Source organism: Carcharodon carcharias, chromosome 3 (genome assembly GCF_017639515.1).
Source record: "Carcharodon carcharias isolate sCarCar2 chromosome 3, sCarCar2.pri, whole genome shotgun sequence".
NCBI lineage: Eukaryota > Metazoa > Chordata > Chondrichthyes > Lamniformes > Lamnidae > Carcharodon > Carcharodon carcharias.
The window spans coordinates 98,322,809-98,346,081 of NC_054469.1; the positions used below are offsets into that span (position 1 = coordinate 98,322,809).

At 39.9% G+C, this 23,273-nt stretch overlaps 1 protein-coding gene across 1 annotated transcript in view; it reads left to right on the forward strand.

Annotated features, from left to right (window-relative positions):
* znf830 (zinc finger protein 830) overlaps window positions 1-19,763 on the forward strand; it is a 67,443-nt gene extending 47,680 nt beyond the window's left edge. Inside the window, exons 9-10 of the mRNA XM_041184426.1 lie at window positions 4,989-5,065; window positions 19,385-19,763. Of these exons, the coding sequence (XP_041040360.1) occupies window positions 4,989-5,065; window positions 19,385-19,559 (252 nt within the window). The 3' untranslated portion in view covers window positions 19,560-19,763. The remainder of the gene's footprint in view (window positions 1-4,988; window positions 5,066-19,384) is intronic.
* Window positions 19,764-23,273: the final 3,510 nt, after the last annotated feature.

A 23,273-nucleotide genomic window follows, 5' to 3' on the forward strand; every position in this document is an offset into this window, starting at 1 on the left:
TAACTCTATTTTCAAAGTCTGTGAAGACCTTGATGTCAGACATTCCTCCACCAGTATGCAACCTGTTGTGTGCCAGCTTTTCCAGATGTAGGGAGTGTAAGCAGGATGTCTGCCAGGCTAGATAAGATGGATGCCTGGCATGTGTCTATTGCCATATGCGGGATGAGGTCACAATCCACACGACGGATGAAGATGTGCGAAAGAGTGTGAATAGTGATGTCCCTTGAACTGGCAGTGAATTAGATCCCTGTGGATATGTGATGGGTTTGTGAGTGTGCATGAGTTGAGAGTGACTTACCCTGGCGAATTGGAGGAGATCATTCATCCTCTTTCGGCACTGGGTGGCTGTCCTCTTCTGCAGGGCATTGGCGCTGACCACCGGTGCCACCACCTCCCATACTGGATTGGTGACCATGCTTGCTGGTCTTGGCCCAGAACAGGGGCAGAGGACTTGATGGCAGGCCTCAATTGCATCCAGCAGGCGCTCAGAGGGAGCCAGCGCTAAATTTGGAGGCAGCATATTTCTTCCCTTTGGCAGCCATGACTTTGCAATAACTTCTGATCCCTTGTGCTAGCTCTGTTCAGTGGGTCCTTTAAGTATGGTGCCTGGATTACTGAAGGCATCGACAGTGGGGCGGGCGAATCAGAGGGTGCCCTGCCAGCAATCCAGCATGTTTCTAGGAGTGCAGCATTAATGAGGCGGGACATGCTGGAATTGGGATTATACCCACCATTGCGACCAGTGGGTAAAACATCCTTTTTCCTGCCTGCTACCACTCTTTGTGCAAATCTGGGATGATTCTGCAAGTCAGCCAATCTCACTGAAACTCTTGATTCTCTCACAAGGAATTTATTTGGAAATAGAGACAGTTTAAGTAAGTTATATTGGTATTTGTAGGTGTTAGAATGAATTTTAGCTTTAAAGTTTAAGTTTGATTTTTATTTCTGTACATATGTGTTAAGAAAGGTCAAATTGAGTTTTAGTTTCACTTTAAAAAGGTGCCTGCATTTGTAATGAATTTTACAACTCCTAAAGAGAAATTAAGCAAACACGAGTAGAAAAAAACAGTGCTGTTGCCTAGCAACGAGTTCAGAGAGGCAAGCCCTCCCACAGACACACACACACACAAAAGCTAAAGACAGCAGTTTGTTTTGGAAGCTGTTGGAATTCAGCTGGTTTTGAAGTTACTACCAGGAGAGACTGGAGCAAAGGGGACAGATAGCAAGTTGCAAACTAAAGAAAAAAACTCCAAAAAATCCAGGGGATTGGGAGAGGGGAAAGTCCAAAGTAGACCTTCTAGTCAAAAGGAGGCTAGGAATCTGGAAAAAGATCCTGTTAAGTGAAGTTAAGAGTGAGGGGCAGAGAGAAAGGCTCCAAGCTTCAGATTTAAGAAGACAAAAGCTGCAGAAAGCAGATTTAAAGCGGGAACAGCTTGCAAGAAGCAAAAAGGTGCAAAGCGACGGCTGAAGGTCTGTAACTCTTTGCCATTGGTATATGACGCAGTAGTGTACTGTTGGCGGCTGAGTCAGTGAGAGCGTGCGCGTGAAAGACAGCTTGAATGCTTGTGGTGATCCAAGAAAGAGGAACATCAGAAGGAGAGTTCGAAACCCTGGAGGTGAACCCTTGTGGAAGTTGTCTGAGAAAAAGCATTGGTTTGGGAGAAGATTTCAAAGTGAGTTCTTGGAAAGTGGAGATTGGAAGCTCTCTTGTGAAAGGCAGAGTTCAGTGAGATTGGTTGGCTCATGGTGTGACAAGCACCTGGGGGTTGAGGGGAGCTCCATAGCATTTGGTTGAGGTGGCATCTGTCACTTCATTTCAGAGTGTTGGCGTCTGACCACAGGGTGCCATAGGTTTACGTGGACAGTGTATTTACTCTGAACATTAAAGTATAAGATAGCTTTTGTAATTTGTGTTATCTTTACAAATCTGTATATATCTGTATAGGTGTGGGTATTGTATTATTCTTTTGTTAGAAGTTCATCAGCTGACTCCTGTGACTCTGTTCAGTAGTACTCTCCACGTATCAAACAAACAAATAAATAAAAGTCAGGATTTATCAAGCTAGGTTCAATTCTGGGATCATAACAGATTCTAGTCTTTACATTCTGAGATCTTGCCTTGGCAAAAGTTGCTCCAACTGGCCCACCTCGTAGGGTTTCAATCTCACCTGAGATTCATTCCCTTGGGTTCCCAAGTTCACTTAAACACCAACTCACGCACACTACTTCAGATCTTTGGCCTCACCGAGCAGAACACCACTTCTCCTGAGGGGAACCTTTGCCCCAGTGGCCCACTCAGAGTCATCAACCTTCAGCTGCCTTATTGGATCTTCAGGGCTTCTAAGCCCTCTTCAGTTATCAGAGTTTCTCATGAGCCCATTTCACTTAAAGTTTGCTACCTGCAGTCCTTTAATTGCAGACTCTTGCCCTACTCCTCTTTTTTTCCTTAGCTGTGACCTGTTTCTGTCCCTTACCTTGGGCTTCCTTTGAGGCCAATCCCTGTCCCCTCTCCCCTTTTTGGGATCTCTCTCTGTCCCCACTCCCCTTTTTGGGACCTCTCCATGTCCCCTCTCCCTTGTCCCTTGCCTGGCACACTCCCTGATTATGGCACGGCACATCAGGTCACCTGACCTGGGTTTTCACACTATTTTCCTTTTTTTGGAGGGAGACAAAAAACAGATAACTATAGGCTAGTTAGCTTAACATCTATCATTGGGAAAATGTTAGAGTCTATTATAATGGCTGCAATAGCATAGCATTTAGAAATACATAATATAATCAAGCAGAGTCAGCATGGCTTCATGAAGGGGAAATCATGCCTGACAAATTTATTAGAATTCTTTGAGGAGGTAATAAGCAGGATAGATAAAAGGGAACCAGTAGATGTAATATATTTGGATTTCCAAACGGCGTTTGATAAGGTACCAGACATAAAGCTACTTTTGATAAAAGCCCATGGTGTTGGGGGTAGTATATTAGCATGGATAGAGGATTGGCTAACTAATAGAAGACAGAGTTGAGATAAGGGGGACATTTTCAGGATGGCAACCTGTAACTAGTGAAGTGCCACAGGGATCAGTGCTGGGGCTGCAATTACTTACAATATATATTAATGACTTGGTTGAGGTAAGCAAATGCACTATCGCCAAGTTCACGGATGACACAAAAATAGGTGGGAAGGCAAGTGGTGAGGATGACACAGAGTCTGCAGAGGGACACAGACAGGTTGTGATTTCCATATCCGAAAGGTGGTAATCTGGTGCTTCCTCCTTAATGTATGTGTCGTCTAGTACTTAGTCCCTGCTCAAACATGAGATTGAATCAACATAATTTATGATAGATTAGATTCTAATCCTTTTGAATCAAGGTTGCTTAATTTAAATTGTTGGTTTATTTGAACTGAACAAAATGCTTTCATTGGTAATTTGATGCTTAATTTAAATGTTTTAACTCAAATCATTGTTTAATTATAATTAAATGGAAATGGCAGGGAATCCTACCAAGTACTTTAAAAACACAAGTTTTCATATTTTATATATATTATTACATGAAACAGCTTGTCATGGTTTACATTTTACAGGAATGGGAAATTTCTGCCATTTTGCACAGTTCTGACTTTTGGATAATGGAATTCTGCACTTCTAATTTTTTTTCCGATCTCCGCTTTCCCTCGGTAGCCAAGGCCTTCAACGCAACCAATGGCCCTGAGGAAAGAATCTTAGTCTGAAATCTCCTCCAGTAACAAAGCTGGGAGCAGGACAAGGGCGAGTTGTCACTCAGCCTTGCGCCAGCCCAGACCTGGATGCTGTCACTTATCCCATAGGAGAGGTGCGTTCTGTTGCTGACTGCTTGGTGGAGCCACAGTTTCGGCAGACCCCGTGTAGTGGTGGGGTGGAGATGTAGGCAGTCGAGCTCCAGTCTCTACAGGTTTGGCAGGCAGGTGTTTGTAAAAAGGATTGGCTGGGTGAATGGTTGGGGGAGAGGGGCTGCAGCCTGAATGACTTGGAGGAGGTGGAGAGCTTTTGGGGTGGGGCTGGAGTGTGAGAGTGAGTGGGCGGAAGGATTTGGGAATTGGAATTGTTGAATAAGAAAGGGTGGAACGATTTGGGAAGAAAGGGCTGCTGAGTGAATGAGGGGGGAGTGGGGATAGATAGAGGGACTTCTGAGTGAGTTGGTGCAAGAGGTGTTGGGGCGAGAATTTGAGTGAATAGTGGCGAAGGGATTGGGAAGAGGGGCTGCTGAAGGAGTGGGTGAGGGATTTGGGGAGAGGGAAAATATATGGCTGGGGGAGAAGAGCTGATTACAAAGCGTGCAGGGGGGCTTGGAGAAGAGGGGCTTAACTGAGTCTTCTGTCAGAAAATATGGAGAGCTTGGCTGAAACCTACATGAGTACATAAAATAATATTTTTACCAAGTACTTTAAAAACACAGGTTTTCATATTTTATATGTGGTATTATATGAAACAGCTTGCCATGATTTATATTTCCTGGTCCCTTTAGAATCCTAAAGACAGCAATCATATCACCTCACAACCACCTTTTCAGTGAGATGCCTAATGTGTGTAATCGTTGATCATAATCCAATCCCTCCACGCCCTCATTCATTCTTGTTGCTTTCTCCTGTATTCTTTCAATAACTGTAATATCCTTTTTGTACTGTGGCGACCAGAGCTGTACATAGTTTTCTGAATGTGGTCGAACCAATGATATATAAAGTGCTAATTAGGCTCAATATTGACCTGTTAATAAACCCCAACATCTGATTTGCTTTGCTTACTGCCATCAAGCATTATTATGATAGCTTCAATTTAGTGTCAGTTCTTTCTCCTTCCAATTCCTTACTGTTAGAATTAAAATGCTGTAGATTAATCTGAAGTACTTTTTCCTTGCAATTAAATATTTTATATGTCAATTTAAAACTGTTGCTTTGATCAGTAGTGGACACTTCTACATCTTTATTAATTGGTGCTTTTTTTTGTTGCTTAAAGGTTTCAGAAGCTATTGTAGCAGAAGATGATGAAGAAGTTCGTTTGGATAGACAGATAGAAGAAATAGATGAACAAATGTAAGTGAAATCCAATTAATTTTGCATTAGGAAGTTTAAAATAATATTATGATTGAATGTCTAATTTATGGGAAAACCAGGACACTACTTGCGTCCTAGACAACCAGAGGTGCAGGAAGTGTCATCAGCTGAAGGAGCTCACGCTCCAGGTTTTGCAGCTTGAAAAGCAGCTGGTGTCACTGCAAAGTACCTGCAAGACTGAGTGTGAGGGGAATAGCATGTTTCAGCAGGGGATCACTTAGTAGTTGAAGAGTGTTCCAGCAAATAGGTGACCCCTAAACAGATGAGGAGGATTAGGCAGGTAGTGCAAAAACCCCCTTAGTGCACTTTGCTCTCTAACCAGTATCTAGTGCTGAATACTGGTGAGGGTGATGGTTCCTCTGAGGAGTTTAGCACCAGCTATACAAAAGGAGAAACAGGAAGATAAGATGGTCGATAGTGATAGGGGATTCTACAGTTGGGGAACAGACCAGCATTTCAGCAGCTGCAGATGATTCCAGGATGGTATACTGCTTTTCTGATGCCAAGGTCAAGAATCTCACTAAGTGGTTGCGGAATATTGTGAGGGGGTCAGGGTTAATAGCCAGAGGTTGTGGTTGATATTGCTACCAATAACATAGAAGAGGAAATGGTCCTGCAGAAGGATTTAAAGAAGCTAAGAAAGAAATTAATAATCAAGTCCTCAAAGGTAGTAATCTTCAGATTACACCCAATATCACACGCTATTGGTACAGAAATAGGATAGTGCAGATGAATGCATGTCTGGAGAGATGTTGCAGAAAGGAGGGTTTAAGATTCCTGAGGCATTGGGACCGGCTCTGGGGGAGTTGGGACCAGGACAAGTGGGACAGGTTCGCACTTCAACAGAGTCAGGACCAATAACATAACAGGAAAGTTTGCTGTTGCTGCTGGGGATGGTTTAAACTATTAAACAGAGGCACATGAACCTGAATATAGTTTCAGAAGAGAGTGGGGCAAAGCCCAAAATGGAAGACAGGGGCAGAGGATACAAAGGCTATAAAACAGACATCAGAGGAGTTTGGCAGTGGTTAGCAATGTATCATGTATACACAAGTAACGATCAATCTCAAGTAAAAGTTGACGCCCGAATTTTGGCCAAAAAATCGTTAGTTTTTCATATATCCTGTGTATAAGTCAACCCTAGTTTTTGAGGAATGGTAGGGGTTAGTCAAGTCCATAAGTAGAAACTATTTGTGGAATTTGTGTTCACGGCGAGAATCAAAATCATAAATTACAATTGGAATTGAGCTGGAATTGAAATTAATTATTACATAGCAATAATATGACTACTGATTTGACAATTCAAATTGAAGAACATAAATGGAAATGGAATGTGCATCACATAACTGGCATAGTAAATAATACAAAAAGAAAGCTTTAGATGCAGAATGACAACAAGGAACTGGAACATGGAAAAAATCTTCTATCAGTAATATGTTAATAGAAATCTGCAACACTCACTGTTGCCAATATTCTTCTCATGGGTTCCTCCCACTCTGCTGTCTGGCAAGATCCTCAGGAAGTAGTCCCCATTTTTACAGCAGTGTATCTTGGGATCCTTGAATGATCCTGGAGGGAAGGGGCTTCTACTGCCACCATGGAGAGTGATTAGTGTACTCACCTTTCCTGTTCCAGCTGCCGCCACCATGTCAGAGGCTACCTCGGACTCTAGTTGCCCTGTTCTCCACTCTGCTTCCCTTCTCTGCCTCCGAGCAGGCAGGCTTTCCAGCCGCCCCCCCAACGCCAGCTCCCTCTATCCTTTTCTCAAAGGGTGACAGGCACTCTTCCTTCCACTTAGTCTTTCATGTAAAGTATGAAGCAGTTGGCTAATTTTTTTTTAAACCCCCTCTTTCTCTCATCCTAAAAAAGTGTTGTGTTCCCCCTTGTTCTCCCTCTGTTAAAAATATTCAGGCAACCCAAAGATTGACACCAACTTTATGATCAAGAATAACAGTTCATTCCATTCCCTTGAAAATATTACTCATGTATAAGATGATTTCCTTTTTGCCTATAAATGTTATCTTTATAATAAGAACAAAAATAACTGGATAAACATAGCAGGTCAGGCAGCATTTGTGGCGAGAAACAGAGTTAATGTTTCAGGTTGATTACTTCTCAGAAGTAGTGTTTGTGCTTCTTAGAGTTGTATTCAACATGGAGAAGTACTGACTCATCAGCTGAAGGAGGGTGGTTGGTGGCAATCACATTTGGCCTGATGTCATGAGACTTCATGGGGTCTGGAATCAATGTTAAGGACTCCCAAGGCTTCACCCTTCTGACTGTATACCGCTCTGCCAGTACCTCTGGGCACCTGTCCTGTTGGTGTGACAGGACATATCCAGGGATGGTGATTAAGGTTTTTGGGACTATGGCTGAAAAGTATGATTCTGAGAGCATGGCTTATCAGGCTGTTGCTTGACTAGTGTATGGGGGATAGCTTCAGACAAGTTTGCAGAGGGTTGAGAGGACAACTTTGCATGGTTGACTGTGTCCACTGTTTAGGTCAGTGCCAGGTGGTCCATCCAGTGAGATTATTTGTTTCTTGTAACAGTTTAATGCATGGTTTGCTGGGCTATTTCAGAGGGCAGTTAAGAAGTAACCACATTGCTATGGGCCTAGAGGCGCACTTAGTCGGACCAGTTAATGTTGGCAGATTTCCTTCCCTAAAGGACTTTAGTGAACAGATGAATTTTTAATGACCATCCAGTTGCATGGTCACTATTACTGAAACTCGCTTTTTCATTTCAGATTTACTTAAATAACTGAATTTAGATTCACCAGCTGCCATAGTAGGATTTATACTTATGTCCCTGGATCATTATTCCAAGCTTCTGGCTTACTAGTTCAGCATCATAACCACTATGCTGCTGTACTTGTGTGGCTTTAAACCTACAACTTCATATAGTTTTCATAATCTGTATTTTTATGCAAACTGGCATAAAATTGGCAATGGTGATAATTATATTACTAATCACCGTATGCTTGCAATAAGCTTGCATAAAATGTTTTAAGTTATTTTCCTTCTTGTTTTGGTAAATTGCTAAGTTTCAAGTAATAATTATCCTGGTCATAATGAGAGATACGCATGATGCCCTGCAGTGCTTTGCTTAAATATCAATATGGCAGTTTCTACATTAGTGTTTTGAGGCTAGTAAGAATTTTGTACAATTGTAAAAATTAAGACACACTTCGAGCTTCACACCATCATGGCCAAAAGTCTCTGCTATGTTAGCGTGTATGAGACCAGGCAATAGTTCTGTGTTACTATTTGCTTCAGCCCTTGTAAAGAAGAAATAAGCCCAGTTCCCCCTGCTAATTACTATCAAATTATTTCTGCTGTAAAGTGTTTATATGGAAATCAGTTGAGAGTAGGATAGAACATGCCCTGTTGGCACTTGCTATCAGGGCTCCCATAAAGTATTGATGGCTGTTGGTGCTGTGGAATTGAATTGGTGAAAAATGAAGATCCATCAAAAGTTGCATTTGTGACGTTAGTCATTTAAAAGTCAAGTGTGCATTTCTCTTCAACTTGTCAATTTTATTATGTTAATCACTTGTAAGTATCCCATTCGGCAATGTGCTTTAGGATTGCAAATAAATGTGTGTGCTGTTTTATTTTTAAATTCAATTATGCATAAGTATCTTTCCTTATCCTGGCATTGAATATTAAAATACTATAACATTATGCAGCTCTTGGGTTTCTGCAGCAAGAGGCTACAGGTTAAGTTGAGCACCTTCAAGGCTAAGGTTATCACTAATATCATCAGTGTTGGCAGTGGTGGAGAACTTCAATTAAATATAATGCTGGCAAATGTATTTTCATGCTGGCATTGTGACATTATTGCTTTGTTAATTGATTACTATCTGTTATGGATAATCTTCATTAGTTCAGGAAGCTGAAGCATTTTGTATAACTCCAAATTGATAGCACAACATTCTGGCTGTGGCTAATTTTAGTGGGTCTTACATGCAACTATTAGAGAAAAAAATGAGTAGATATTGTCACATGGTGGTACATAGAAAATGGGAATACATTGTTTTGAATACTTGTGATGAATCTTTTTAACTTTAATTTTTTTGTATCATTTACTTAAATTTCAGATAAAGCAAAATAACAGAATGCATACATTGGAGGGGAGATTTTGTACTTTTGATTTATTATTATCACTTCTTCTGATTTGGTTGCCATCTTGTCTTCATTAAATTCTGTTTCAGCAGGAATGCAGGACTCTACCTGTGTTACAAACTGGATCACAGTAACTTTTTGTATGTCGTACTGCAGGGAGCAGCATATATTGTTTGAAACTAATATATGAAGATGTATTTCTGTAGCATATTGAGAAGAGTACGGAACAATGTGCATTGTAATTTTTAAACAAGTAATGGAGATTCTACTGTTTGTATTCAGAAACACTGCTTAGAAAGCTTAAGATTCAGTGAGTTTAAGCATATCAACTGAATGTACTGTTGATGGACTGAAGTATTTCTGCAGTGTCTACAGTCTTAATTTACTTAAGCCTGCAATTCAGCGTGCAATCAACTCACTCATTTATAATCATTGTTTATGTAAATTAATATAGCATATAACAAATTAATGAGTGTGCTGTAAGGCTGTGACAAGAACTTAATTGATCCTGACTCTTAAACTTTCCTCTAGTTGACTGGGCCACAACTCAGTTGAATAAACAAGTAGGCTCTGACATGTGACCATCTTGTTGCAGGTTTTCCTACTGCTATAACTCATGCACAGCAGTGTCATATTTCCACACACATACAGCAAGCAAGTCATTTCCAGAAATCAAAAATCAGAATTGTATATGATGCAGAATTATGACGGGAGGTAAATTAAACAGTAATCAGATGCAAATATAAAAACAAAAAACTGCGGATGCTGGAAATCCAAAACAAAAACAGAATTACCTGGAAAAACTCAACAGGTCTGGCAGCATCGGCGGAGAAGAAAAGAGTTGACATTTCGAGTCCTCATGACCAGTTCTGTTGAAGGGTCATGAGGACTCGAAACGTCAACTCTTTTCTCCGCCGATGCTGCCAGACCTGCTGAGTTTTTCCAGGTAATTCTGGTTTTGTTTAGTAATCAGATGCATATGGTTGAGCACTTGGCCAGAATTTGAATTGATCACAATGTTTAGTTGTTTGAATTCCTGTGTCACTGCTCTGATACTGATTTTAAATGGGGCAATACATGCAACCTTGGCACTTTGCCACTAGGTGCTTTTCTTTGAATTATTTTCAAAACACACTAGATAGCTAAGGCGGAGCCCCAGGCACCTTAGCAGTAACTAAACGTTATTCAGTCTTGCCTTTCTTTTTGCACCTCCACCCTTTCATCCTGTGATTCTCATATGTACTTTATTGTTAAAAAAAATACAGTTTTATGTTCTGGATTTGTTAATATTAATTACAAAATGGCAAGAGAGAATCCTCAGCCAAACTTAAGTGCAGCATTTTCACTCTTGTAGGACATAGTAGAAGGCACATAAAAGGTATGAAGGCAACTCGGTTTCTAAAATACAGAGTATTCGCCCCTTTAGATTTGCTAAATAAGCCTTTCAAATGAATATATCTTAAAGAAGAAATTGCTATCTAAGATGGCATATCTAAGACAGCCAATGTTTCAGATGAGGCAGGCAGTAATATAGTACTCAACTGATATCAGTTAGTAAGTGACCCTCATTGATGTCATGAGGAATGGCATCCTTTTTATTCCTGGGTGTCAAATCAGGAACTGGCAATTGTGGTATAATGTGATATATTGTGGATAAGTACCAATTCTCTCTATTAAAGAAAACTATTGAACTCTCTTTAGGAAAAAGCATAAAATTATTCTAAGTTTGTGATCCAATGGCTGCAGAAGCAGATTGAGGGAATTTAATCTTGAAACAAAGAAGGTTAATGATGGAAGTCTGTTCAGAAGAGGTTTAAATGTCTGAAATATTAATAGCATTCCTTGATTTGCTTTCTGGGAAGAAAAATCTTTGTATTAAAGTGGAGAATCAACAGGTGTTACAGCAGGGTTGCTGGTTGTGGAATATGGGATGGACTCGAATGGCCAATTAGCCTTTCTCTACTCCAAGTTTTGCATTCTTAAATGTTTCAGTATTCAACATTTCTAAAAAGAATGATAGAGAATTTTTCATTCTGTGCCAGGTTTTGAAAAGGTGTTTCTATTAGTTGGCTGGGTGATGTTAGGGACAGGGTGGAAGAAGAAAATATCCCTTTATTGTGATTAATGGTGCCTATGTAAATTCATTGAATGTATAATGTGCCAAGCATTTTCTGCAGTTTAGGACATGTATCGTTTACGTGATAGATAAGGTAGCTTACAAAATGACCTTATGAATGGCATATTACATTGTTGTGTATGACGGTGGCAATGGCCTGAATAGTGGGGAAGGAAACTGGATAAACCCGGCAGTCTCTGTGTGACTGATAGAATCACAGAGGTCTGCAGCACAGATAAAGGCCCTTTAGCCCATCGAGTCTGCGCCGGTCAAACAAGTACCTAGCTATTCTAAAACAAAAATAAAAATAGCTGGAAAAATTCAGCAGGTTTGACAGCATCTGCGGAGAGGAACACAGTTAACGTTTCGGAGTCCGTAAGACTCTTCATCAGAACTAAAGGAATATAGAAATGAAGTGAAATATAAGCTGGTTGTGGGGGGTGGGACAGGTAGAGCTGGGTAGACGGCCAGTGATAGGTGGAGGCAATGGAGAGCTTGCCAAAGATGTCATAGACATAAGGACAAAGGGGTGTTAAATGGTGGTGATATTTGCTAAGAAATGTGCTAATGGTGACATTAAGGGTAGAAAGCGGGACGAGCAAGTAACAGATAGCCCTAGTGGGGGTGGGGTGGGGGGAAGGGATCAAAATAGGCTAAAAGGTGGAGATGAAACAATGGATGGAAATACATTTAAAAATAATGGAAGTAGGTGGGAAAAGAAAAATATATTTAAAAAATATAAATTATTGGAAAAAGGGGGTGGGGATGGAGGGGAGAATTCATGATCTGAAATTGTTGATCTCAATGTTAAGTTCGGCAGGCTGTAAAATGCCTAGTCGGAAGATGAGGTGCTGTTCCTCCAGTTTGCATTGAGCTTCACTGCAGCAGGCCAAGGATGGCCATGTGGGCATGAGAGCAGGGTGGTGTGTTGAAATAGCAAGCGACAGGGAGGTCTGGGTCATGCTTGTGGACAGATCAAAGGTGTTCCGCAAAACAGTCATCCAGTCTGTGTTTGGTCTCTCCAATGTAGAGGAAACCGCATTGGGAGCAGCGAATGCAGTAGACTAAATTGAGACAAGTGCAAGTGAAATGCTGCTTCACTTGAAAGGAGTGTTTTGGCCCTTGGAGGGTGGGGAGGGGGTAAGTAAAGATGTTGCACCTTCTGCAGTTGCATGGGAAGGAACCGTGGGAGGGGGTTGAGGTGTAGGGAGTGATGGGCGAGTAGACCAGAGTGTCCCGGAATGCCGCCGGGGGATGAAAGGAAGATGTGTTTGGTATTCTAATCCCATTTTCTAGCACTAGGCCTATAGCCTTGTATGTCATGGCATCGCAAGTACACATCCAAATACTTCTTAAATGTTATGAGGGTTTCTGCCTCTACCACCTTTTCAGGCAGTAGGTTCTAGATTCCTACTGCTCACTGGGTGAAAAAATTCTTCCTCACATCCCGTCTAAACCTCCTGCCCCTTACCTTAAATCTATGCTCCCTGGTTATTGATCCCTCCACCAAGGGGAAAAGTTCCTTCCTGCTTACCCTATCTATGCCCCTCATTTTTATACACCTCAATCATGTCCCCTCATCAATCTTCTCTGCTCCAGGGAAAATAACCCCTGTCTATCCAATCTCTCCTCAAAACTAAAACTCTCCAGCCCAGGCAACATACTGGTAAATCTCCTCTGCACTCTCTCTAGTGCAATCACATCCTTCCTATAATGCGGATGCCAGAACTGCACACAATACTCTAGCTGTGGCCTAACTGACGTTTTATATAGTTCCAGCATAACCTCCTTGCTCTTATGTTCTATGCCTCGACTAATAATGATGTCTTTAAATACTATTGCAATCAAATATTCGCCTATCTAGCGTCCTAGAAAGGTTGGAAGTTTTTTTTTAAATCGGTCATGGAATGTATTAATGGTCTAATGTAAGATCAAGGATCACTCTTAATTTTGTAATGGTATATTAACTTCAGGAGCTCAGTCCCTCATATATTTGAAGCCCTAGATTCTCATCTCTTATCTCATTTTATTATATTAATATTGCCACATATTATTTTAATATATTACAATTATTTATACACTTATTATTTGTATTGATATCAATTAGAATATTAATTCAGATTAAATTTCTATGTAACAGTTAACTGTGGCTCAGAAGCACCACTCTTATCTCATGAGTCAGAAGGTCATTGGTTCAAACCCCAGTGACTTGATCATCTAATCCCGGCTGGCAGCTCAGTGCAGTGCTGAGAGAGTACTGTATTCTTGGAGGTGCTGTCTTCCAGATATACAACTAAATTAAGATCCCTTCTGTTTTCTCAGATGGAAGTGAAAGATCCCATTATTCAAAGTAGAGCAGGGGAGTTCTCTCTGTGCTGTGACCAACATTTATTCCCTAACCAACATAACGAAAACAGTGTATTTGGTTATTTATCTCACTGCAGCTTGTGAGATCTTATGTGCAGATTGGCTGCTTTACAACAGCAGCTGCACTTCAAAAGTATCTCATTGGTTATAAAGCACTTTTGGATATCCTGCTTGTAAGGTGCTATATAATTGTAAAATTTTTCTCCTAATTGGAAATGACAACACTTATTTTAGGGTTGTTCACTTTTACATCCGAACATAGGAACAGAAATAGACCGTTCAGCCCCTTGAGCCTGTATTGCCTTTCAAATAGATCATAGCTGATCCATACCTTACCTTCATCGACTTGCCTTGTTCCCATATTGCTTAATGTCCTTGTCTAACAAAAATCTATCAGTGTCACCTTTGAAATTTCAATGGACTTAGCCTGCTTGGATTTTTGGGGCAAAAAGTTCCAAATTTCTGCCATCCTTTGTAATTATTTTGTGTATCTTTACACGTACTTTTCCCTTCGGGGAATAGAGTAGAAGTGTTGGATGGATTCGCAGGCTGATTATCAACCTGTTTGAACCACGTCATGAACAGTCCTCCCATGACGATCAAGTCCTGGAGTGGTACTTGAACCCATAGCATCCTGACTCAGAGGTAAGGGTACTGCCAACTGAGCCACAATTTGTCCTACCCGCTGTGTGAAGAAATGCCTTCTAACATGATGCCTGAGCAGCCTTGCTCTAATTTTAAGGTTATTGCCCCTTGTTTTGGACACACCCACCAGATGAAATAGCTTCTCTCCATCTGCCCTTTCAAATCCTATAATCATAACCGCTTCAATTAAGTCACCCCTTAATCTTTTATATTTAAGGGAATAAGCCTACTATATGCAATCTTCCCTCCTAATTTAATCTTTTCAGTCCCAGTATTCATTCTGGCCATTCTGGCAAATCTGCACTGCAGATGGGGTCTAATGAGAACTCTGTATAACTGTAACATACCTTTTACTACAGCTGTTTGATTTAGCATCAGTTACTTTAATCTTTTTCCAAGGGGATATAGTGAAAGCACTTTTAATTGGAAATTCCTATTATAACTGTTGTGCATTGTACTGACCATGTATGATATGCTGCACAGCAGACTTTGAACAGTGATTGAAATCTTAGAAGTTTCACAAGAGGAGGTAATTCAGTCTATTGTACCTTTGCAAATGCTAGAACTACAGCAGACATATTGGGCCAGATTTTCATCCTGTAGGTGGGTAGCGGAAGTTGGGAAAGTTCTTGGCTCAGCCTGCCCACCTCGGTAGAACATGCCAGGAAATTCAGAATTTTCATTCCTTGGGGGCAGGAATGGGCTTCAGATGGGCCAACCGACCCTGGAGAAAGTTCAGAGACAGCCACAAGCTGCATCTTTCAGTAAGATCATGGCTGATCTAGTTGTGGTCTCAACTCCACTTTGCTGTCTGCCTCCTATAACCCTTGACTCTCTTGTCTATCAAAAACCTGTCTAATTCTGCCTTGAATAAATTAAATGACCCAGCCTCCACAGCTTTCTGGGAAAGACAATTCCATGCTACTGACCCTTTGGGAGAAAAACATTCTCCTCATCTCCACTTTGAACAGTAGACCTCATATTCTTAAACTGGTACTATTCTCTCTCACATGTGAAAACATCTTTCTGGTGTCTACTCTATCAAATCCCCTCAGGATCTTATATGTTTCAATAAGATTACTTCTCATTGTCCTAAACTCCAATGGGTATGGCCCCAACCTACTCAATTTTTCCTCATAAGATAAGCCGCTCATCCCAGGAAAGAGCGAGTGAACCTTCCCTGAACTACTAATGTAATTATAGAAATTATATAATGTAATTATATATTTTTTCAATTAATGAGACTAAAACTGTATCTAGTATTCCAGGTACACTACCACCAAGGCCCTGTATAGCTGTAGTAAAACTTTGCTACTTTTATATTCCATTCCTCTTGCAAGGAACGCCAATATTTCATTTGTCTTCCTAATCACTTGTACCTAATTCTTTGTGATTCATGTTCTAGGACACCCAGATCCCTGTGTACTGCAGAGCTCTACAATTTAAATAATATACAGCTTTTCTATTCTTCCTGCCATAGTGGACAAGTTCATATTCTTCTAAATATAAAAATTAATTTTTTCACAAATTTAGTGTCAATATAAAAAACTTCAGTTTATGATTTTTTGAATCAGCAGAGTTCCTTGTAATGAATGAAACTGCTCAGATGCCGTATACAATTTAAAGCACTAATGTCAGGTATCTGATCTGAAATAGAAATAAATGTTCTTTCCAGTTTATTATTACAAACTGCCCTTAAATTTGTGTGACAGGGTGGGGTATAACTATGATAAAAATTGTGGGTCTTTTTTTAAAGTGAAACCCCAGCAGCTTGCCAGCGTAATGAAACCCAGATGAAGCACAGCAATGTCATGACAGCAGATCCCTCTATTTGTTGCATTTGCAAATTATAGTATGGGTTTATTAGTTCTCTCAGACCATCTCCTTTTCCTCCTGAACATAGAATCATGGAATGATTACAGCATAGAAAGAGGCCAGTCAGCCTGTCATGTCCATGCTGGCCCTCTGCAGAAGCAGTTTGCCTAGTGCTCTCCCCTGCCATTTCCCCATAGCCTTACATATTTTTCCTTTTCAGGTAATGATCCAATTCCTTTTTGAATGCCTTGATTGAACTTGTCTCCACCATGCTTTCAGATAGTGCATTCTAGATCCGAAACATTAACTGCATAAAAAAAGCTTTTCCTCATTGTTACAACTGGTCCCTGGATGAGGTCCCCTGATTTCTTAACTTCCTGAATGAGACCCCAATTTTGATATGCCCCGGTGAGGAGGAATGAGCTGGCTCCCCTTCTTTATTCAACCCCCTCAGTTGGTCACAACAAGGTTAATTTAAAAGGGATCCCTTTGCCCCATGCTTACCTTTTTCCCAGTCCAAATATATTTAATTTTTACAAGGAGCCAATTTAACCAGACTTTCTTGAGTCAAAGAAAGAGCAAGTTTATGAGTTACTAAAACCTGAGAAATATAATAAAAATGCAACACATGCACAGCACACAAACACACCACACACACACACACCACACACACACACACCACACACACAGACACCACACATACATCCCACACCCCACACATGCACAGACACCACCCCCACATATCCCCCACACACACACACCACACCCCACACACACACACACCACACCCCACACACACACATCCCACACACACACCACACCACCCATACACATCCCACACACACACCACACCTCATCACACCCCACACACACACCACACCACATCACACCCCACACACACACATCACACCCCACACACACACATCACACCCCACACACACACATCACACCCCACACACACACATTACACCCCACACACACACATTACACCCCACACACACACATTACACCCCACACACACATCACACCGCACACACACACACACACACGAGTTGAGTCCAAATTTTAAAAAAAAGTCATTTCTTGGCTTCTCCATGAGGCATTGATGGCGGTACGTTGCAGCCGTTAAGTAGGGTGATTCAGGTGGAGCTGACTTTGGTTCTGCAGGGTGGCTTAAAGGCTGACCAATTTCTTTCAGATTGTGGCTTCTGATGAGCTTTGCCTCCAGAAACAAAGAGAGAGAGAGATCCTTTTGTTTGCAAGCTTCAGGGGGTTGACTGTTATGACCCAGCAGTTGGTAAAGTTGAGTTATTTAAAAATCCCAGAGGGAAACATTAAACAACTGTCATAACCTATATTATAAGTGGTATGTTTGAGATGCAACTCTAAATTCAGGAATCAGACCATCAGTTCGCGAGAGGTTTTATATTAAACTAAATGAAACATTTTATTAAGTTACAAGAAACATATTACGTGGCTGCAAATTACTACTATCATTTTAAACAAATTCTCAAACTAATCTTCATTGAGGCAACAGCAACCCATAAGCTTAACAAGACAGCAGGCAAAGCATTTTCACCTTACGAATTCAAAATGAGGTTCCTTTCACTTTGGTTCCTGTGGAGACAGTTGGAGGCTTACAGGCTTTGATTTTACATTGCCTCTGCCCTCACACACAAAACTACTATTGATTTTATCCAACATGTCTCATTAAATTTAAATTCTCATTGTATCACCAGCCTCTTTGAACTCCACCTCTTCTAACAGTAAAACCCCTTTCATAGTAATATAAACATATTCCTTGGTCTCTGCTAGCTAGGTGCCAGATTTCACCCCACTTCTTGAATGCTCTATTCAAAAAAGTGCAAATGCACTCTATCTCTCTTTCATCTCAAAACTAGTACACATCAAAGCAGCCAGACTAGCTGGCTTTAATCCAGTTAAGACACACCCACAGGCTAAACTTTTATTTTAAAAGAAAAATATTTTCCAATAATATTACATACATTAATAATTTCATGATAGTGACTAACTTGTTATTCTGCTTGTTACTCTCACAGACACACACCAACACCTCAGCTTTTTAACTGATTTTTCCCTGTGTATTCTGGAAGGGAAATACTAAGGCTCACACCCAGTGACCATGTTCTTTCATCCCAGACCATTTACACATTCTGAAATATAAATCAACAGATGGATTTCGGATGCATGCTAAGACATGCAATCAGTCTTTTGTCTCCGCAACCACACCAAGTTAAAGTTCAGTCATTTGCATTTTCCTATTTCCCTTTCAAATCTTGATTTGAAGAAGTCCCTGACACCTTTCAGTTGCAACATTCCATGTTCTCTAGGGACTCGTCGGTCGACTATAATCTAAAATGGAATTTTCCACTGCATATTATCAGCCATCTTGTATTTCTTTTTAAAAACAAAACACAGGTCTTCCTTTAAAAAGTCCAAATTACCCATAGGTCATTGGCACCATTAGTCCTCGGAACATCATGTCACCATTGCTTCTTTTGCCTTAATTCTGTGCTCTCTGCTTCTTGATCTTTCCACCAGTTGGAACAATTTCTCCCTATCTACTCTGTCCAGAACCCTCATGAATACCTCTAGCCAATCTCGTCTCAACGTTCTCTTTTCCAAAGAAAACAGTCCCAGCTTCAAGAGTCCCAGCCAGAAATCAGCTGTTACAAAAAATTGGATTTTTTGAGATATCGAGGTTTTTTTTTAACGTTTTAAAAAATTTCTATTTTTAAAAAGTAGCGTGGCGACTGGGGTAAGGAGCAATATTAGCCTCAATAATGTGAGCCAAGATTGCTATTAACCCAAACAGCATTGGCAATCCAGGCAAATTAGCTGTGTATTTGGCTCCCTCAGACTGGGGTTCAGTATTGTCTCCTAGATGGTTGCTAATTTATTGGGTAATTGAAAGAAACAAAGTTATGTTAAAGTGACTCGAATTTATTTTATTTGTTATTTTTCCTTTCTCTACCTATTACTTTCCCCTTTTTCCTCAAGCAATTTTTTTACTTTGGAATGTGGGCATATTATAGTGCATTTCCTGACAATCATTTCATTTTGGTAATATCGTAATAGTCAGTTTAATGTTGGCTCCGTTTCTCTGTGCAGCATAAAAGCACTTTGTAAATAAGTAACTGAGCTTTCAGTGGTGGTCTTTTCCATATTAAATTTTTGTTCCTAATTATAATTTCCTTTTTTTCTGCAGCATGTGCTACCGACGTATCGAGCATTTGCGAGATCGACAAGAAACGGTAAAACAACTACTGACAGCATTGAAAGGCAGACAGTCCCAAGGCGATGATGACGTTGACACAGATGAAGAAGAAGAATTTCAGGAATTCCTTTCAGGTGATTGGCGTGCAAAGGGAGCCTTGCTTTAGTAACCAGTATTGTTCTAACTCTGACTCAAAGAAAACTTTCAGCAAAGCATATTGAATGCTCATCTAAAACTGGCTTCTAATATAACTATCACGTGAATGGAGAAATCTATGAGAAATTATTCATTTTTTTTAAACTGGTGAATAAAGCTTCTTCAGAAAGTCTGTACTGTGATTATTGCATTAAAATTAACTCATTAAAATGAATCCGACTGTTTTCCAGATTATTTTAAATAAAGGGATTTCTGGTCATTATGAAATTGTAGATTGTAGTTATACTTTATATCTGCTTATAACCACCCATTTCAGTGGAAACATTTTTCCAAAATTTTGGCACATGTAATGGTATAATTTAATTTTGGAACTTAGCACTTCAGTTTCAGAAGTAGCATTTTTCCTACAGTTTTATAAAGTTGAGCCAGGTTACATGGGTTGAATTTTCCTTTCAACCATCAATATGGAATATATTTTGATAGGAAGAGGTAAACAAAAGAATGAGATTATAGCAACCTGTTTTATAGAGCAGTGAAATTTTGAAACATAGGTTCAGCTAATACCTAATGAAATTACTTTATTTTCTGTCTCCAAGGCTCTTGCACTTCTTATCCTCTGACCAGAGGCTAGTCATTTTTGCTACTATTTTCAGCAGAATACATAACTCAGTAAGACACTATGACCTCTTTCTGTCAGCTCCTCAGTGGCTTTGCTGCAATGCATCGTTCCACCCAGCTGCCAGCTTGAATAATAGCAAAAGTTTGCACAGCTGAAACTAAGCAACTCTGTTTCCAGGCAAGTCTGTTCTGATTAATGAGGAAAGAACATTTCGGTTATTGGTTTGACATGCACAACTTCATTTTCAATAAGACATTGAGCCTTCTATCACTTTCAATGGAATTTAAACAAAAATATACAAAATCCTAGAATTGCAGAGGTCAAAGACAGATCTCTTTTTCACTTCTGGGTGAAAAACCAAACACAATTTTTTGTCCCTTTTATCTTCATGCAAAAGGCAGGGAATTTATTTTCCACCCTACATGCTTTACTTGTGGGTAGAAACACAAAAAAGTTTAATTGTGGACTAAATGTTTTATTTCATACTTAGAATTGTTGAAGAAATCTGTGATGGCTTTCACTTCCAAGTATGTAGGAGGTGTGTCTTGGTAAAATCATTCATTTCTACTCCTGTTAGCAAGTAGACTAATTGAACTGTTTATTATTGCAAATATCATTTAAAAATTGTAGTGCTAGTTGTTCATTAATCTACATTTGGCCCACATGAAAACTAAAAGAAACTTAGTGTCTTTAAACTACTTCATTTTTAGTACTGATTTTCTGTCAAACACAAGTAGAGTGCTTATTGTCAATTGGAGAAGTGCCTTAAAGTATGACAACACACACTTGAATTTGTTCCTTTATTGAACTTTTCAAGACTCTTTAAAAAGATTGAACTCCTGAGCCATGTTTTGCCACACAGTTGGTTGAAGATGCTGTTTCTTTTTGCTATTAGTACAAATGTAGTTCACTCTGTGCAAGTGAACTTCAGAATTAAAATCTTAAGGGTTTGTAGAAGAATTTTTAAAGCAGCACTGCACTGCAGCATGTACACAGAGGTACAGGATGTCAGTCATGCCTTCAAATATTTCTCATTGGAGTCTGATAGGGGTGTACCTTGCTACTTGTTTAGCTCAAATTATTTGTACATGCTGTCCAGAAGCCTCATTAGACCATTCGTTTAGATAATTTGAAGCTTGTGAAATGGTTCTTGGAAACAAGTAGACTTTGGTGCAGTGAGTTGAATTTGTGGATTCTGGGTTCAAATTCAGTCTAGATTGAAAGTGCAATTTCACTTTTCTCTGAAAGACTTCTAGGGTACAGGGACTGTAGTCTGTGTTAAGATTGGAGCCATATTAGCATGGTAAGATATGTGTCAAATATTTTTGCTTTGTCTGCTGGTCAGGAGTCACTTAATGTTGAGATGGAGAGGAGGGGATTTGTGAACTGCAAATGTTCCATGGGCTGCATGTTTAAAAACTGGTTTGTGGCTGTTAGTTGAAAAAAGGAAACTAAGAAAGGTAAGATGCTTGTGCAGCACAGATATTAGTGCTTTAGAGAGCGTACAACACAGCTAACACTAGGACACTGCCTAATAGGAGAAAGTACAAATTTGAAGAAAAATTTGGAATGTTTGGTTTTTTTATAACAATGCAGATTATAGCACAATATGATAAAATTGTTTGAAATTATTAAAAATGGGGCAAGGTAGATAGAAACAGGCTGCTTCAGTTTTTGGATCTGGAGTGAAGGGCTGTGGATACAGATTAAGTGTAAGATTTAGAACAGAGCAAGAAATACTTCATTGTACAGTTTGAGGAGATTTTTAAAGCAAAGGTCCAGAGACAGATCTAAGGAGGCAATTGCAAAGATCAGAACCAATATGTCTGAAAATTCTGATGGGATAATAGAGAAGATGGGTGCAAAGAAAGCCAGAATCAAAGGAAACTAGAATTTGGCAGAGGGTGTGGTAGCAGGAAATCGCAGAGACAGAGTAGAGCAAAACCATGGTGATATTTATAAATGACAAGAATTTTGAATTTGTACTGGAAGACTAGGAGCCAGTGTGGATGGGTGAGGGTAGGAATGAAGTGTCAATTATGCACAACTCCTAAAGTGGAGCTTGAACCCACAATCTTCTGATTCGAGGCAACAGTGTTAAAAACAAAAAGTTCAACTGAAATCTGATTAAAGACTGCAGGTTTCTGCACATTGCCAAACACAAGCATCATGCAATGAAATTCAAAGTTTCTATTTTGAATGGAAAAGTTGTGTTTCCTATTTTATCGATGCAGGTATTTGTTGGTACGGCAGGCATTTATTACCCTTCTGTAGCTGCTGCTGAGAAGGTGTTGGTGGGTTGCCGCCTTAAATCACTATATGTGGTGAAGATGCTCTGACAATGAACATTATGGCAGAGTAAAGTTATGATTAAAGAGTAAAGGTGAGCATAAATAAAGTCTAATTGAAAACGAAAAACCGCTTCAGTACAATAAATTGTTCCTTTTTAGGAAGATAGTAGTAATAGAAAAAAAGTACGTGGCTGAAAAATGGAGATGTACATAACCATGCCAGTTAAAATTCTTCAGGCACTTAATTGTGCTGTAACTATTTAGGTGATAGCTGTCATTCAGTGATGGCACTAATTTTTGAGTCTAAAGGTTGTAGGTTCAAGTCCGACTCCAGAAACTTGAGCACATAATTCAGGCTGAGGGAATGCGCAATCAGAGATGTTGTCTTTTGAATGAGCCGTTAAACTAAGACCCATCGGCTTTCGCAGGTGGAAGTAAAAGATTCCGTGTGTTATTTTGAAGAGGAGTAGGAGGGCTATTCCCGGTGATCTCGTTAATATTCATCCCTCAATCAGCATGGCTAAATCAAAATATCTGGTTGTTATCACGTTGCTGTTTGTGGGACCTTGCCAGATGCAATCTGGTGCAATATTTTCTGCATTACAGCAGTGACTACACTGCAAACATATTTAATTGACTGTGATGTGCTTTGGGATGTCCTAATGTTATGAAAGGTGATATATAAATGCAAGTCTTCCTTTAAAACCATTACTAATGCATTATGGGATACAACTTTGCTCACTTTGCTAATTTTTCACTTTGCCAATTTTCTTAATAGGTACCCTGTAATATTGTGTAAGATTAGGTTACTATC